At 40.7% G+C, this 18,576-nt stretch overlaps 1 protein-coding gene across 5 annotated transcripts in view; it reads right to left on the bottom strand.

The window, feature by feature from the left end:
* LOC121623065 (3'-5' RNA helicase YTHDC2-like) overlaps positions 1-11,245 on the bottom strand; it is a 35,689-nt gene extending 24,444 nt beyond the window's left edge. For 4 of the 5 annotated variants that reach the window (XM_041960197.1, XM_041960199.1, XM_041960200.1 and 1 more), the window contains exons 1-11: positions 11,197-11,245; positions 10,640-10,702; positions 9,927-10,092; positions 9,650-9,740; positions 8,127-8,323; positions 5,461-5,648; positions 4,378-4,544; positions 2,762-2,864; positions 2,237-2,393; positions 454-561; positions 194-342 (exon numbers count right to left, since the gene is read on the bottom strand). In XM_041960197.1, coding sequence (XP_041816131.1) covers positions 194-342; positions 454-561; positions 2,237-2,393; positions 2,762-2,864; positions 4,378-4,544; positions 5,461-5,648; positions 8,127-8,323; positions 9,650-9,740; positions 9,927-10,086 — 1,320 coding nt within the window. In that variant the 5' untranslated portion in view covers positions 10,087-10,092; positions 10,640-10,702; positions 11,197-11,245. Of the gene's footprint in view, positions 1-193; positions 343-453; positions 562-2,236; positions 2,394-2,761; positions 2,865-4,377; positions 4,545-5,460; positions 5,649-8,126; positions 8,324-9,649; positions 9,741-9,926; positions 10,093-10,639; positions 10,703-10,868; positions 11,111-11,196 lie in introns of those variants that run through there. The other variant, XM_041960198.1, reaches the window with a different exon arrangement.
* Positions 11,246-18,576: the final 7,331 nt, after the last annotated feature.

Raw genomic sequence — 18,576 nt, 5'->3', positions numbered from 1 at the left:
GTTGTCAAAATTTTATGAAATATAATGCTGTGCTTATTAAGCTGCACAGCTAGCAAAGCTCATATTTTTAATGGCTGAGGCAATAAAACTACCATCAGTAGCTATAAGACAACACGATGACATGCTGAATGCTGGACTTGATGAGACCCACTGGAACAGTGATGGAGAGTGATGTGTGCATGTGTTGGTTTACCGGCTGTTTGCAGGCGCTGTCCCCTCTGTCCAGGGAGCTGCTGTCCTGGAGGAAGCCTGAGGCAGACACAGGGTTCCTCTGTTCTTCCTCAACAGAACTGTTCTCCACCGCCTTACACCACTCCGTCAACCGTTTCTGCTGACTCTCCTCTGTGAAGCAGATTATGTGACACATGCAGAGGAAATTCAGACAAAGCCGGAGGAAAAGGATGTGATGTGTCTCTCCTTCATTCAGTCTGATTCAGTGGGGCAAGTTCATACCTTTCTGTGTCTCTTCTTTGTATTTCAGCATATCCTGATTGTTAAAGCCCGTCAGCCTCAGAATGTCCTCCAGAAAGACTTCCTTCACTTCAAACTGTCTTCCTTTGACTAAAAACATTAGAAAAATCTTAATTTAGTAATAATAAAAACATACAAAGATGACCCCCCAGGTTTGAGGGAATTTGCACTGTTTCAGTTAATAACCCATCTTTAAAATTGGAATGAACTGTTCCTGAAGTGAAATGTGTTCAGGATATAACACTCTCACTCCAATATTTATCACTCTATTTGTGATAATTCACAGTAAAGATGAGCATATGATATCTGCAATTTCTGGATCCTGTTGTGTCCTTTAATTAACCTGATTCCTTGACTGTTTCACCCAGTTTTTACTGCCATTATTTCAGGACAGTTCGGTGAGTTAAGAGTTTATTTTAACCAAACCAGAGATGACGGTGATTGTTGGAACAGTGACAGGTGAACTAAGAAGGTTTTGGTCCCTCAAATATTAATGAAGTGTGTTTAACAATGATAAAATCATCGTTTCTGTTTCTGGTTAAACAAAAGGGATCTCACTCTTGAACAAAAAGGTCCATCTCAACAGGGATCTTTTCAGATATTTAGAATAACAATATGAGCCTGTCAGTGGCAAAAACAAACACAGATGTGCATTGACAGTGCGCAAACACCCAGAGAAATAACAATTGCAGTGCATTTCATGGCTGCCAACTTACACTCTCACTCGTGTCTCCATTAGTCACTTGGACACAAAAACATGAGGGGGAAAAAAAGGATTCATAATTGGATAATATGTGACAGGACATTGAATTTTCCAGGCCAGGTGGAGCAGTACCAATTGGAAACTCACTCAGCTGCACACACCGTCACTTTCGTTGACTGAAAACAAAATGTAGGTCAGCCTGAAACGAACCAATAATTCAACAAAATAGTATAGAACATTATGTAGCTATTAAAAGACACGTTACATTGAAGTAATATATGAGTAGTATGCTTCGTATTGGTTTGCCCTCCAATGGAGGTAATGTACAAAAATAGATGGTTGGAATCTATGTATTTCCTTTAGATGGAAAACTGAACATAGAAATAGAGTTAAAATCAAACCAGTTAATTGTTAGTAGTGTAATAGTAATAATGTTTTCTGTTATGCTTTTCTCAAAACACTGGCATATCCGTAGATTAAAATATTTTTTTCTAACCCTTTGTTTAGAGGTGTTTTATGCATTCTATCAATGCATGACAGAGAAGCCAACAAGCTGACAAATATGTAAACGGCACTAGTGCAGTGTAATGTAGTTGGAAACTTCTAAAGCAGTAACATTTGGTTTGAGTGTTCATTACTGAAATGAGTTTCCTCCGCAGGGTGGCGGGGCGCTCCCTTAGAGATAGGGTGAGGAGCTCTGTCACTCGGGAGGAGCTCAGAGTAGAGCCGCTGCTCCTCCACGTCGAGAGGAGCCAGCTGAGGTGGCTCGGGCATCTTTACCGGATGCCTCCTGGACGCCTTCCTGGGAGGGTGTTCTGGGCATGTCCCACCGGGAAGAGGCCCCAGGGAAGACCCAGGACACGCTGGAGGGACTATGTCATTCGGCTGGCCTGGGAACGCCTCGGGGTCCTCCCGGAAGAGCTGAAGGAAGTGTCTGGGGAGAGGGAAGTCTGGGCATCCCTGCTTAGACTGCTGCCCCCGCGACCCGGCCCCGGATAAGCGGAAGATAATGGATGGATGGATGGATGTTCATTAAATGAGCACAGAGTCAGTAGGACTTACGGTTGATAATGGGACAGGAGCCAAAGTACGTCTGGAACAGGTCTATATCCAGAGCTGCACTGGAGAGGATTAGCTTCAGTGCGGGGATCTTCTGAAGCACATCCCGCATTTTAGTGAGCAGGAAGTCAGTCAGACCATCACGCTCATGCACCTCGTCCTGTTAACATAAAACATGTCACCTAAATGTGATGTATTTTCTCAGTGAGTTCAAAACAAGTCGGTCTTAGAACTGATAAAGGTTGGAGCTGAACACCCCCTGGAAATCTTGTCCTCACTGACCTCAAGTGGTTTAGCGGTTTTTCACATTACTGTAGTGATGTACACCAGGACCTGGTGACATCACTGCTGGCTGTGGTTACACACATTTCAACCAGAGAGAGCAACAAAACAACTTTTCAGCCTGCTGTTCTGCACTCTTTAAAGAATAATCCCAGCTCCAATTATGTGTATTTTAGAAAGCAGGATAACAGAGTTGGCCAGTTTCTGAGACTATATGTTCTTCATATTTGTAGACTTGATGCTCACCACAATGACATGCGTGACAGATGTCAGGCTGGAATCCCCATCCATCAATGTCCTGAGGAACACTCCACTGGTGCAAAAGGTCAGCTGCGTAGTGGGGGAGACCCTGAGATTTCAAAGTCAACAGTTACAAGAGTCATTTCCATATGAAGTAACATAAGTGTTTCCTAGAAGCTCACAAATGTTAGATAGGAAAGTCTGCCGTCAATGCTAATTTTGATTTTAAATAGTTAAATTAGGTTTGGGAGCAGGGCCACGCCTCAACCTAATCTAACCTGTCAAGAGCTCTTTTCACACCTGAAATACAAAAAAATGCTGGCTTCACTTCTCTGTTAAAAATGGCTTTTTGTCTTTCCTTCAGGTGTACAAGAGCAGACAGAGAGAGAGAGAGAGAGAGAGAGAGAGAGAGAGAGAGAGAGAGAGAGAGAGAGAAAGAGAGAGAAAGTTATGACAGCAAAGACCTTTAATTAATGACCGTCATTGTGAGCTCAAACGTCTCACAGTGAATCCACTCTTGCTGCCTCAGTTTCATCATTTGATGTGGAGAATGAATTCTGCTGTATGTTTTATAATATCTAACAGTGAACAAGCACTGAATGACAGGACATGAAGTTGGGATATCTAATTCCTCCTAGATCACATGCTGCATGTACAGCATTTTTTGGATATTCATTTATTCCTCCATGCAGTTGGAAAGTGAAACTATAAAGAGAGACTGTTGGTCAGACATTATAGTTTTGAAAATAGTTTTTATAGACTGATCTGATCTGAGAAGAAAAAAATGGGCTCCTTCCATGTGTTTAATAGTTCATTATTCACAAGCTCTCTTCATTGTTTTAGTCTAATAAATGAACAAAATAAACGAAAGGAAATAGTCTTGCACCTCTTTTCCTTATTGAACACAAAAACACAACCATATACCTTTTAAATTCAAGTTTCTCTCTTTTAATCAAACCAAGATGTGCTAAATGCGTCACAGCAACACACATTTACTTCAAACTGGACAGAAACAAACTAAAACTCACCAAAGCGATCTTGGTTTGTCTTTCCATTAATCCTTTTGTTTATTATATTTATAATTAACAATCATCAACTCTTGTTTGGTTGAATTACACCCTTAACTCTCTGAGTTATATATGAAACTATTGTGGCTGTAGACACTGCTTTTCCATGCTGCTAATACCCAACCGTCCTCTAACTCTTCTCCTGATTCATGCCTCTCCTGCCCCCACCGGCGGTGTCTTTGACGTCTAGTCATGTACTGGTAGTGACCATTCCCCTAAGTGTGTTTGTAGTATACTGGAACTTTTTTTTAATCTAACTGGAGTTGACATCAAATGGCAGCTACTGTAGTTTATCCATTAATTAAAATAATTTTTTTTTGAGGGGGGGGGGGGGTTAGCCTTCATTAGACAGCTCAGTACAAAGTAGGAAGAGGGAGTGAGAGAGGGCAAGACATTGGAAAGCCACTGGTTGGAATCCGCTGCTGCAGTCAGGGCACAGCCTTATAACATGGGGTGTACTGGGTGAGCCACCTGGGACCACCCCAACCGTAAACTATTAACATAACAAGTGTTAGTGTCTTTCTATCAAAGATAAAAGGCTCTGGTCTAATCTACCTTCTCTCCAGTCTGATGTGATAGCCGACAGTCTGGCCCACACTCTCGCCTCTCTCAGCTGCCACTCTCTCAGCCACGGCAATGACAGCCAGACGTCTGGGCTGAGTGCAGAGGATCCTGCAGGGCTCATTATTCCTGCAGCAATCATCCAGCAGGAACTGTGGGATCTGGATAATACACAGTCACACTGGATTAACCGCCACAGAGTTAATCTTATTGCTCTATTTTTATCACACATACTGCAGAATACTATCCAATATCAGATGATTAAGTCCCTCCAAAAATGTGATAAATGAAAGCAGATGAAACTGATCTCTGCATATTTCTAAGATCTTGTGATTTTGCTTCAGCTTCACAATTTCCCAACAGAAAATGGTTGAATCAGTGAAACGATATTTGTCACAAATAGCATAATGCGTTAAAAACAACAGACAAAAAGAGAGACAACAGTAACAGTGTCTTGCATGTTAACACTTGCTAATTAGCACGAAACACACATTCATCAGTATCAGTATCAGCCTTAGCTATATTGTTTTACATGAGGAGACAGATCAAATGTCTCAGTAATTCTGAAACTGTCAGCGTGAGTTTCAGCGTTTAGCAGCAGACCTCACTGCTGTAGTGAGTACTTTACTTCATGTATTTCATTATTAGACAGGCAGTACAGGTGAGCCAGGAAAGTATGGAAAGAGAGGTGAGTGGCAGAAAGGGGAGAGAGGAAAAAGGTAGAGTAGACAAACAGGAGTGAGGAGGAGAGGAGGCAAGAACAACAGGACAAAGATTGGGTGGGTGGGTGTTGAAGGGTTTCAATAAACTGAAATTGACACCTACATCTGGGTACAAATATGTGTATTTAAAGCTCTTCCTGTGTAAGTGGATGTGCTAAATATCTTCTGGTGGTGTAAAATAAAACTCTCACACTTCAGCACCGCCGTTGGAAAACATCCTATAAGGGAAACACTGCAGAGTGTCACGAGGGCCACGAATGTCTATACAAATTTTCATGTCAATCTGTCAAGTAGTTCTTGAGATATTTGAGTCTGGACCAAAGTGCTGGACCATCTGTCCATCAGACAGACTCACCTGTGTAGTTTTTCCAGAGCCAGTCTCTCCCACCACCAGCACCACCCTGTTTTCTCTGATGAGCTGGACGATCTCCCCTTGGCATTCATACACAGGCAGGGAGTGTCGAAAGCTGTCCAGTTCTGATGGACCCCTCCTCTGAGGCACCTTTAGTATGCTGTTGTTTAAGTGCCAGCTTGACCTGTTGTCTGAGGGAAAAGCTGAAGAATATTATTATTGAATGCACATAAATCATTAAATTTTAGGGTTAGGACCTGGGTTAAGTTTAGGGTAATGGAAGGTTAAGTTAAGGTTAGGGTAAGGATTAGGGTTAGGGTTAGGCAAGTAGTGGTTATGCTTAAGAAAAGTCTCCAGGAAATCATTGTAAGTCAATGTAACACAGAAGTATGTGTGTGTGTGTGTGTGTGTACAAGACGTCTATTATGCCACACAACTTTTTTTCTATTCAAACCAAATAATTACAGTATACCCTTGTTTTTCGCGGGGGTTACGTTCCAAAAAGAACCCGTGATAGGCAAAATTCGTGAAGTAGAAACTTTTTTTTTTTTTTTTTACAATTATTGTACAATTAAATACTCTATTATACATTGAAAGAAAGAACAAACCATTTTACAGGCTCAAGCAATTGTTTCACAAATAAAAGTACTTTAGAAACGTTTTTTTTAACGAATAACTTCTGTACTGTACTGTCAAATAATAATTTTAATCATCGATGTGAACAGAAGGCTTCAAATTGCGGAGATTAGCACCGCCCACCGCGACCCGAGTAATTGGATTAAATGGGAGAAAATTAAAAATGATTATGAAAAAATACAGTACAGTCGGACAAATAGTGACTCAGGTGTATTTCACTGCTCTTCAGACTGAGCCGCTGCATCCTGACTCCGCTCTGCAGTGTTTTCTTCTTTTGAAGCCCGCAGTGCAGGTGTGTTTGTTCGGGAGAAGAACATAGTGATAGGCAAAACTCGAAATTGCAAGAGAATTTGCACGTACGTAATGTAAATTTGGCAAGCTGTTTTATGTACGTGTACATATTAAACTGCAACGTTATTGACGCACAGGTAGAGAAGAAGTGGAGTGACTTTTTAGCCAATCAGAATGCAGAACACAATGCACGATGCAAATCCGTGAAGTAGCGAAACCGTGAAAAGTAAACCGCGTTATAGCGAGGGATCACTGTACAGTTAAATTGGCTTAACTAGGTCTTATTAGGTCTATGTCTTAGCAGGTGTGTAACACCGAATGGTGGGGTTAGCCCCTGGAACAGCTACTGTCAGTATCCAAAGCAGATGTGTGAAGATCCCCGCTGTGTGAATGTGAGTAAAGCTGCTCGGCCTGATAACATTCTTGTCGTGTACTTAGAACATGTACCAATCAGAACATACATAAGAACATGTATCAGCAAGTTAATGCCATTAAAGGCATTTTAACATATCACTGTCACAGTAGAGTGTTCACACCTGCCTCAAAACAGCTACCATTGTCCCTGTACCTACAAAAAGTCTGCTCTAAAGGACTGATGGACAGACAACAAGCTACTTGTTAAAGTTAACAAAACCAAGCAGCTAATAATTTATTGAAGGAAAAAAAGAGGAAAAGACACACACACACACACACACACACCCCTGTGTGTGATGCAGATGCATATATATATATATATATATATATATAGAGAGAGAGAGAGAGAGAGAGGCCACACCTTCTTATTCTATGCGTTTCTTTATTTTCATGATCATGACTATTTACATTGCTCTTACATTACCTCATTGAAGGCAAAAAAAAAGTATGAATGAACACATGTGGAGTTATGTACAATGCCAAGAGTGTGCAAAGCAGTAATCAGAGCAAAGGGTGGCTATTTCAAAGAAACTAGAATATAAAACATGTTTTCAGTTATTTCACCTTTTTTTAAGTACATAATTCCACATGTGTTTATTCATAGGTTTGATGCCTTCAGTGAGAATCTACAATGTAATGTAGTCATAAAAATTAAGAAAACGCATTGAATGAGGTGTGTCCAAACTTTTGGCCTGTACTGTGTGTGTGTGTGTGTGTGTGTGTGTGTGTGTGTGTGTGTGTGTGTGTGTGTGTGTGTGAAAGGAAACTTCAGAAGCTAAATTCCCTCGCCAAGTTCTTGTTAACTTTTACAGAGGAGCGATGGAAAGCATCCTGACTGGAAACGTTACAAATTGGCATTGAATGTGCACAGCCTAAGACAAGAGGCTCTGAAGCAGGTGATTAAAACCACACTGAACATCATTGGTACCAATCTATTGAGCATCAGTGATATCTGTGAGGTGCCTGCTCAGAGCCCAAAGGATACTGAAAGACAAAACCAGCCACAGTCTGTTCACCCTGCTGCCGTCTGACAAGCGATACAGAAGTATCTGCTGCTGTAACACCAGACTGCAGAGCAGCTTCTTTCCTCAGGCTGTGACACTCCTCCACTCATCCTCTGCTCCACCATAAAAAATGCTTTATTTCATTAATTAATTAATTTTTAATCATTTTTGTTTTAGGAGCCGCATAGAGGCACTACACCTTGCATTTCAATGTACAACCCTAAATTCCAGAATTATAAATCAATTAACTTTGTGTATTAATTATCACACTCACATTGTGTAACTCATTGCACTCATAAGTTATACACAGACACTGACGCTCACCTGCCACTCTAGCCATACACATCCCACTTTTGTTGTTGGGCTGCAGATCCATGCGTTCCTTCTTGCTGATGGGAAATCTCTGAAGCAGGCTGTGGATGAAATATAATGAATTGTGGGAGGGACTGAGGAGCATGGGAGTCTGAGGTTTGTCTAAACCATCCTTTTTCCTGATAGTAAGGAAGCGATTTGGTCCCTTCCTGAAAGAGAAGGAGAGAAATTTCTTCTATTAACATACTTGTTAAAACTGGTTTTGGCTTGTGTTTATCATTGTTGTAATTGGTCCAAAGATCTCAGAGTGGTCTTACTTTCACATAAATTTTGGTCCTCTTGAAAACTTACAACTTGGGTCTTATTTGTGTTCATTTCATCGCTTTTAACCGCTTTGGTAAATGTACTCAACAAAGAAATGACTGAAATTCAGGATCAAAGTCCCTCTGGGGCTTTGTGAGCAAAATGTCCTTACTTTCTAAAGTAACTTGTGAGGCATTTTATGTTATTAGAAAATCAACATCGGAGGGGTAAATGAGGAGATAGTCAGATGAGGATGGAAATACATTAAAGGTCCAAGGCAAGCCTCAAATTGGGGATGTTGCAGTTCATGATCAGGACACTAAAACCCCTCAGCCCCTCAGCCACCAAGGAGCCCAAGGACTATGTTATTACTGATAGGAATGTCGGTCAAAACTATGAAATAAGACCCAAGTTGTCACACAATGAAATTACACATTAAATAGTAAGAACTACATCACGCAGTGTGTCATCAAGCTGGAATTATACTTGATGGGATAACGTAAAGCGTGAACAATAGACCTGATCAAGATAAAGTACTTTCAGCATAAGTTTTGATTTTAAGTCAGTGTTGGATTTCACCACCAGTGCAACACTACATGGATGGTTCGCACATCATACTTTAATCATATTCTCCACAAAAGCTGTGCTACCGTTTTTTCGCTCACTTTATGATACAGAGCAAAGTGGGCTAAGCACATACAGTATTTACGGAACAGGAGTTACATCAGGTAACTTCAACTGCACCTTGTGTCATTACTGAATATAAGACTAATGCTGTGCACTCATTGTTTTTTCATTCCTTTATTCACTGTCCAAGTGGCAATTGGTTAGATTTGCTGTTCTGAAAAGAAAGACAGAAAGAAAGAATTTTCTTCAACTTCCTTAATGTCACCTTTACTGTCATGGTCCACCAGCAGAAGAAACTTTTAGGAGAAAACACAAGCAGCCAGAGCTGACCAGTCACAGTTCTTGGAAGTCACCATGTGGTATCTCTGTAGCCCTGATGTATAATTACATGTCTGAGGAGGTCTACCTTAGCTACTGCGTAGCCCACTGCAGCTACATGTATCCATAGGCTGCAAAGCTACACCATAACAACATCCAGCTTTATTGTAAAACAACTTCTACCACTTTGTGAGAGAGTGTATGTAACTGTCTAAATTACCTCAACAAAATGCGTCAGAGTGATTGTCAGATATTTCATGGACACAGGTCCTGGTAGAGGAACTCACCCTTTGCTCTTAGAAATGTAACCCAGGGATTGGGCCATTCGATGAATGAAAGCCCTCTCAGTACTGGTCAAGGAGGGGGGGAATTCCATCTCTGTTCAGTCAGGGAAAGGAGAGGCTAAATATTAGGACCATCATACCTTCCTGCTCACACTAGCACATAGTGAGCATGTCATACCTCTACCATGTGATACAACAGTAACTAATACTTTCCAAAGGCTGACCAAACAGAAATGTTCTGCGTTATTTTCTGAAATAAAACAGTGAAAACAGTTGATACCTTTCTCATCACTGTAGTGGAACCTCTCCACAGAGAGGTTCACTGCTATCTTGACCTCTTCATCAATGTGAATTTCTTTGAGGCGGTTAGAGATGGTGCCACGATGCCGCGTGTTCTGGCTCTTGGCTGGTTTTTGATAAGCTGCACCAGCTTTTGACATGATGCACTGCCACAAAACAACAGAAATGAGGGGAGAGAGTTGAGAAATGACATGAAACAAGGAGATCTGGCTGGACTTGGACCGGGTACATTTTGGGTTGATGGTCAGCGCCTTATCCCCCAGCATACCAGGGTACCCCTTCAGTTCCATTCCTAATGCCTACTCACTGCTTATTTAGTTAAAGCAGATTGGTACAACTTCAACAACTGTATGCATCTGTACAGATGTTAACTACACAGACCATGGGGGACAGCTTAGAATAAAATGCAAGGTGTTCTGATTTGTTTAATGATTTCTGAAGACAAAATAACAATAACACTTAACAATAAAATGATAAAACTGGGCATCAAACCTTTACAGTAATAGTTTGCATGTATCTGTAACGGACAGGAATTTGTATTCACAAATACAAATTGGAAATAATGAATATAGTGCATTTTTAACTCTAACAAGGTGTCACGTGTTATACCACAACAATTTGCAACATCTGCTGATACTATTACAGTTCTGCTTAAAAATACAATGAAGTACATGTGTCTTGTGTAGTTCTTACCACACTGTATGGAATGCTATGGCTCGACTTGAACTGGAGAAGTCAGAGAACAGCTAACAGCAGCTATGGGAAACAGGAAGAGCAGAGAACGTTCTGGATTTATTATAACGTTACAGGCTTAACGTTCTTATGCCTTTTCCACGGATGACTGTGGCTAGTTTGTGTTTTTCTAGTTGCTAGAAGAGCTGCAGACTTGTACTTAAAAACACGAAGGTAGGACTTGACTTACTTTGTCTGTTACTTGTTATATTGGGACTGATAATTCTGTGCCACTTTGCGTTGTTGTGGTGGAACAGAGCTAAGTTTGCTTTCAAGAAGCCTCTCCGCTAATGAGTGATGTGTTTCGTTTCACCGGTACGGAAACACACTCTCTTAGCTCAGCTAGCTGAACGAGTGAGAGACGCATCATGATCAGGAAACTGTAGCTAGCTATGATTTCAGTACAACCTTGTCATGAAACTAACTGAGGCATACAACTGCTACTGCGCCTTCATTAGTGTAGAGTTTCAGCAGAGCTCTCAAACGAAACAGCACCCGGTCAAAAAATGAATACGTACCTCGTCAAATGACTGTTCTGTCTGTCTTCCGCCGGGAGAGGTGTTGCAGCCAACACGAACGTACATCCGGCCCGACTTTTTTTAAAACTTTATTTAAACAAACAACAATGCATGAACAATGACAAACTCATATCAAATCGTACTTATCTTATCTGGTGTATATCACATTACAAAAGCAAACACCGAACAATAATAAAAATAAAATAAAGAATGAGAGAAGCATAAAGTAAATAATCTTCTTCTTTTTCTTCTTTGATGTTTAATGGCACCTGGCTTCCTTGATGTTGCATTACTGCCACCCTCAGGTTTTACTCTCCATCTTTGTACATTTTAAGGGGAGATGCTATGGCATCGCATAGAGAACATTATCTGTCAAGTCCAGTCGTCTTTAGAAAACAAAATATCCATTGTCTCCCTTGCACATTGTAAAGGCCTGTTGGGTGTTTTCCTATGATGAATAGTGTTCTCTTAAGGTGACTGTGCCCCACTCTCAGCCTGCTTCATATGACTTTCCTCTTATTTCTTCTACTTTTTAATATACCCACTCCCTGCATGTAAATGTCTTCCTTTTGCTGCATTACCCCAATGCTGTTGCCACTGTTGAGTCGTTTTCCTCCACACTATGCCTCTCCCCTCTAATTTTGATCATTTAATATTGACTTCAACCATTCCGTTTTTGACTGCTTCTTTCGCTAATTTATCTGCTCTCGTGTTTCCCAGGACACCTGAATGTGCCGGGACAAACTTGAATGTCTCATTTTTCCCCTGTCTAACTATTCTTGAGTGGGCACACAAGATTTCATAAGGCGGATCCTGATGACTCCCGGCTGTGCCTGACCTGACTCACTACATGTTAATATATTACTGCAGTTAACCTGTTGTTCTCTTGTTAAAGCCCACGTGGTAACTGGGCACAGCGACTGCAGACCCTGGTGTGTTTTTTGAGGATCCTTTGATCAGTCTGTTAAAATCTGAATACTGTCTTTATTTTTATGGTCCCTGTAACTACAGTATTCACTGGTTAAATCAGCATTCTTATTACTGCGCTTAACTCTGAGTAATTCTAGATCAACACAGGGATTTTCTAATGTCCAAACAGGTCTAACTGGCCACAATACAGTAGCACCAAACTCCTTATCATATACTTCCATATCTTTTGCTACTTGCCCCCTTATATTGATCCAGTAGTTGGCCATCAGTTCCTTCCTACATTCCTAACTGCTCCTAAACATTATCTTAGAGCCCGAGCAGGCATGGTACTTCCACAATCTAATTGTGATCGTACTAAGGCTAGTACGTGTTTCAGCGATGTAAAGTCAGCTCCCCATTCCAATCCTGACAGACATCTCATGACATTTATCACTTTTTTTACATTTATTAATGACGTATGTAATGTTCTCTGATCAAAATACACTCCCAGAACACTAGTTTTGTTTTTGCCAAATTTTAATGCCCATTTTGTTTCCCACTCTTCTACTTGATTGATCCCATATTGCATTCTCTTGACTTGTTCATTAGAATATTATTAGGTGTGTGCAGCTTTACAGCAACTTCCTTAAATAATAGAAAAATAGAAAAATACAAAATAAAACTTGACTATATATATGTATATTTTACACAAGAACTGTACAAATTATAAAAGAAAAATATATATTGCTACAAAAGAACTATAAAAAAATATTCTGCCAAAAATTCAATGAGAAACAGTTTTAACAGAAATTGCACATGGTGGGTACAGATTAGTTCAGTCCAGGGTTTACTCTATTGCACAGTAATAAACATATATGTGTCACAGTAGAAAAAAGTATACATAGGTTGAGTACTTAAGGAGAATGAAAAAGTAATATTGCACAAGATATTTCGTGTATGTGATTGCAGGCTAGTAAACATAAATCACACGGTCAGTTAGTGTTGGACTAACTAGTCGCTGGATAATCCAATTAAACATCTTCCCTTTGATTCCCAGTAAGTGCAGTTTAATCAGAAGCCCCTCTTTCCATAACATGCCATACACTTTCTCAGCAATGAAAAACACTGCAACCACTGTTTCCTTATTTACTTGTGCTTTCCTTATTTCACCTTCTAAACACACTACTGGATCCATTGTACTCCTTCTTTTCCTAAATCCACTTTGATATGTAGCCACCATACCTCTACTTTCCAAAACATACATTAACCTCTCACTAATCCAGCACTCCATTAATTTACAAAGGTGTGATGTCAAGGCAATTGGCCTGTAGTTTCCAGGCCTGCTGCTATCTTTTCCTGGTGTCTTTATTGGAATAACTATTGCTTCTTTCCAGCTCCCAGGCGTTCTTCCCTCATCCCACACTTTGCTGTATAGTATCAATAGTTTCTCCAGACTTCCTACACTTAGCTGTTTTAATATGCTGTAACATTCGTTCCTTATTCGTTACTGCAGGTTCACTTCAAACAGTCAACACTGGATAACTTCTATCCCCTGTCATTTTTTTAATCACCCCTGACACATTTTCTGCCTGAACTGTGGTTCCAATTGAATCACAGTACTTTCTCCAGTGTGCCCTTTTTCTCTGTCTTATTGCCCTCCTCACTACTGCCTGAATCAAATGTTGAAAGTTGTGAGTTCTTTAGACCTGTTTAGATGCCTTATTTCTATTTCTTACTGCTTCCTTCATCCCACCATGGTACAAGGTGGTCAGGGTATTTGTAGGGAAAGCTACCGCCTCACTGCTCCATATCCATATAAAACTATAAAACAGGTTTTAACCAGGACTCCTGAACACACACTGTGTCTGGTTTTGTTTTCCTATTTAATATAAACTGCTTGAAATCTTGACCATTAGTGATTAGGCTTCTTGCATTCCAGTGAAGGATTAAAATGGTTAGTATACACCCACTCATGCTGTCTCTTGACTGAACCTGGAGTTCATCATTTACTTTTTCCCATTTGAATCCTTTCATATCTAAATGTCGTTCTGCAGCTTTCACAACAACTTGAACTCTGTTTTAGATTGAATCCCGTATGTAGCATATGCCACTCCTGCTATAAAGGTCACCAATTTCTTCTTCTCCATCCATGCATTGTCTTGCTGTTTTTTTTGCAGCACCTTGCTCTGTATTACTTCCTTCCTCCATACTTTTTTTTTGTTTTTTTCTGTCCTGCCAACTTAGCTGCCTCAGCAAGAGACCTTTTCTTTCACCCTTATCTGTTTCACCTCCATCTCTTTTTAGAGCATTTCACACCCCCAATATGATATGCTGTGATCACCTCCACAATTACAGCACTTTTGCCCCACTCCCTTACCACATTTTCCACATTCATGCTCTCCCCCACATCAAGCGCACGTTTTTCCTTTGCACACTTTGGAAACATGTCCAAACTCGTGGCAATTGAAGCATCTTAAATGTTTTGTATATCAGGATGGTTTCAGCCTCCTTGTTCCACTCCCCTTGGCCTTCTTTTCACACTCCTCACTAAGTTATTCCTCATCTTCAGGTTTTCCATCAGTTCCTTCATACAAACATTAAGAGGAATTCCAGAAATTCCCCTCTTGCAACCACTGAACTTCTGCCCCCTAACCTGACAATCCTGGATACTTTGACTTTCTGCATGCTAGTCATCTACTTTGCCTTCTTCACCTCTGCTTCTGTATTACATCATATTAGAAAGTTTCCATCTCCTAAAACTCTCATATATTTCAGTTGTCCAACTTGCTTTCCAATGATTTGTTAACTTCTGTACCTCCTTCTCCCTCCAATCTTACCACTACGTTAAGCGATCCTGCCATCTGTCACTTTTCTTCGCCTTCCGCCCGCGCTAGATTCTTCGTTTTTCCTTCTCTTATGACCCATTCCTCTTCTCCCTCTCACCACCCCTTCTATCATCCTTCTCATTTAACTCCATGCTGTCACCATCAGGCTCCCTCCTTGCCATCCTGTCAAAGATTCAGTTCCTGTCATCAGCACTGCCCAGGATGCACCACGTGGAGGCTTTTGCTTGGATCTCCCCTCAGTCTGTCAGTCTTTCCCCTCTAGCCTTGCCACGGATCATCCATTCCATCCATTATCTATACACCGCTGAATCCTTTGCAGCGTCACGGGGGGGCTGGAGCCTATCCCAGCCATCTCTCGGGTGAAGGCAGGGGACACCCTGGGCAGGTCGCCAGCCTACCACAGGGCTACACATATAGACAGTCAACCATGCACGCCACTCATTCATACCTACGGACAATTTAGAATCATCAATTAACCTCAGCATGTTTTTGGACTGTGGGAGGAAGCCGGACAACCCGGGGAAAACCCACACTGCACAGGGAGAACATGCAAACTCAACACAGAAAGATCCCAGGCTGGACTGAACCGGGGATCTGCCACGGATCATGTAAATGTTCATCCTGCATCCTCTGGTGTTGTCTATGTTCCCATGCCATGCCATCCTCCATGTATGTGTTTGTGTGTTGTCTTAGTCTTTAGCCATGCCACGTTTCTAGTAAGTTTTTCTAGTGTTGTCTTTTGTCCATAAGCCATGCTATTGTGGCAACGTGGTGGTGGTACTTTTATATTATAAAGGGGCTGTAATACAATGATACAAATGGCAAGCCAGACACCACCACCTAGGGACTTTCACCCAAGATGTTTTACCCAGTTCTACACAGTAAGGCAAACACAGGTTTCAGCACTACAGACAGAGATGTGGTTCAAAAGCAAATCAGAATTTATTTATTAATGATTTAAACAAAAATTATTAAACTGGAAGTGTCTGTGGAAGGAAAAGGAATTAGCACTGAGCAATGAATGCGGGTCAAAATTACAGTAGGATGTATGGAAATTAGTTACAATTATCTTAACGATAACTGTTTTCACTTAAAACACTTCCAAAGCGAATTATTAAAACTATCAAAAAAAAAGGAAGGGGGAGTGAGTGGAAGCTAGTAAGGGGGAGGCAAACTACCGAAGGAAGTGTCCCAGGAGTGCACTTACCTACCACTCATGAACAGGTGCAGGTGAAGAAAATAGAATATACAGTATATCTTTTACAGGCCAATAGAAAATCAGTTCAGAAACAGAAAAGAAAATAATTCACACACAGGAAATCACAAGTAGCACACATCACTGGACCCATCAGCCTTGTTGACTCATTCAATTTGTCCTGGGACAGACGCTCCACAGCAAAACCTGTGTGGAGGAAATGAAATCAATATCAAGCTTTGGAAGAGCTGGGGAATTAAACGCTGCTGAGCAGCCAGTCAGTATCAGCTTACGATCACTTTCAGAATGGGAGTGTTGTCCGTCTCCCACAAACTCCAGCGCTACATGAACAGATTTAGGGGATGACCCAGCACCCGTCCAGTCTGTCAGCTGGCCTGCTCAGACCTGCCTTCAAGTCAAAAACAAAACATAGGGACATTACGTAACCAGTGTTGTGTAACCGGCTGGTCTTAGTTTGTGAGGGAAGTAAAGAAAAAAGGAGCCACACACAAGTGCAGTTGTTCAGTGTAGAGATGCAGACACATGCAGTGGGCCAGAGTGAAGTCCATTTCCCGCTGCTCTGTGGACAGATGCTGGCCATCTACTGATGCAAGATGTTATTTGATGTCAGAATTCAGACCCCCATCTCTGTAGACTGTTGTTGTTGGACACAATTTAGTGTAAAACCAGTCAATATACAGTATTTTAGCACCATTAAGTTGTTATGAAGGTCAATTTTAGAATTTATCAACAGTCAGGTGAAAGTAATTTCAAAATCTGAAGGGAAGTCTGAGTAGCGTTTGCAGCCATGCCAGCAGTAGAAGGAGCAAAACTGTATCTTTGTCAATCAGTTACCACAAGAAACAAAAACACATCTCTGTTTTAAGTCACAGTTAGGTGTAAGTAATAAGTATAATAAGTATGGGTTTAATATTGGGGTTAAGGCAAAGACTAGGTTAGGAACCAACTTGACAAGGTCAAGGTTTGTTATGAGACGATCCAATGCGAGCAGACAAGCTTTTTTTTTTCTTTATTAATGTTGTTCACGTTGACAACAGAGAAAAACTAGGGAGTGAGAGTGTTACATGCGCAAATAAGGAAGTCTCAAATAAATGTTACATGAAATCAAAAAGTGCAGGTGAAGAAAATAGAATATACAGTATATCTTTTACAGGCCAATAGAAAATCAGTTCAGAAACAGAAAAGAAATTAATTCTAGAGTCCTTATGTCTTTCTTGTTTTCAGATTGAGTAATTGCATTAATGTATTGTTTGATTTCCTTTTCAAGACGCTAAGTCAGGCATCTCAAACCGGTTCCATAAATTTCATTCCAACCAAGGAGGAACACACCAGGCTGGAATCAATTAATCAGCTGATCTCAGTCTTCAGCTGATAACTAAGTGATCCCTTGATGTTGATTGGTTGGCCTGATGTGCTCCTCCTGGGTTGGAATGAAAACCTGCAGCCACGCGGCCCTTTATGGAACCGGTTTGAGATGCCTGCGCTAAGTACATGGTATTTGGTTGGTGAATATGAGCTTTAGCTAAAAATGAGATCAAATTAATGATGTAATATCGGTCTATTTGGGAGGGTGGGACTGAAAAGAAACCAAACAATACATTTTGATAGCAGTTTTTGTCAATATGTTCATGGATGAAGGTAGTGAGATTTGACCAAAAATCTGCAGGTGGGGACATGACCATAGATTATACTAAACTCTGGAAAAATCAGTGGGGAAATGACTTATGGTTTTCACATGGCTCAGAAAGATCAGCAGGAGTAACCTCATTGAAAAATAAATTTGAAGGAGCTGTATTACATTCTGAGAATGACACAAATGGTAGATTTCTTATACTAATCATTAAATTTGATGACATTATAGTCCTTCTGGCCAATGTATATGGTTATAATACAAAAACTGATAATGACTTCCTGTTTGACACTATGGGTTCACAGTTTACATTCTGGTTATCTAAATATCCAAACTTGCTGTTTGTTGTTGGTGGTGATTTTAATGTTACGGTAGACGACTCTGTTGATAGGTGGCCCCCCAAAAATAGAACAAATTCTCTTTCCAATGTCATCTTATTTATGCAGAAATTTCAACTTGTGGATATCTGGACAAAAAAAGAATCCAAATACTAAATCCTATACGTGGGCCAATAAAACCAGTATCAACTAGCTGGCAGATGACACCTTTTTTTTTTTACGAAATGCCTCACAAATTTCAGTTGCTATTAACCGTATTCCAGTTTTTCCAGAGCATCTGGACTTCACCTGAATCTCAGTAAGTGTGAACTGCTCCCACTCAAAAACTGCAATAGTACATCTATCTCCAACATACCTGTAAAAGAGTCTGTCACTTATCTGGGAATCACCATCAACAAAAACGCAAGCACCAGGTGCCTGATGAACTTTAACCATATCATA

This window comes from Chelmon rostratus, chromosome 19 (genome assembly GCF_017976325.1).
Source record: "Chelmon rostratus isolate fCheRos1 chromosome 19, fCheRos1.pri, whole genome shotgun sequence".
In the NCBI taxonomy this organism is placed as follows: domain Eukaryota; kingdom Metazoa; phylum Chordata; class Actinopteri; order Chaetodontiformes; family Chaetodontidae; genus Chelmon; species Chelmon rostratus.
The sequence above is the reverse complement of the archived record's forward strand: the minus strand, read 5'-3'. Positions and strand labels throughout refer to the sequence as shown.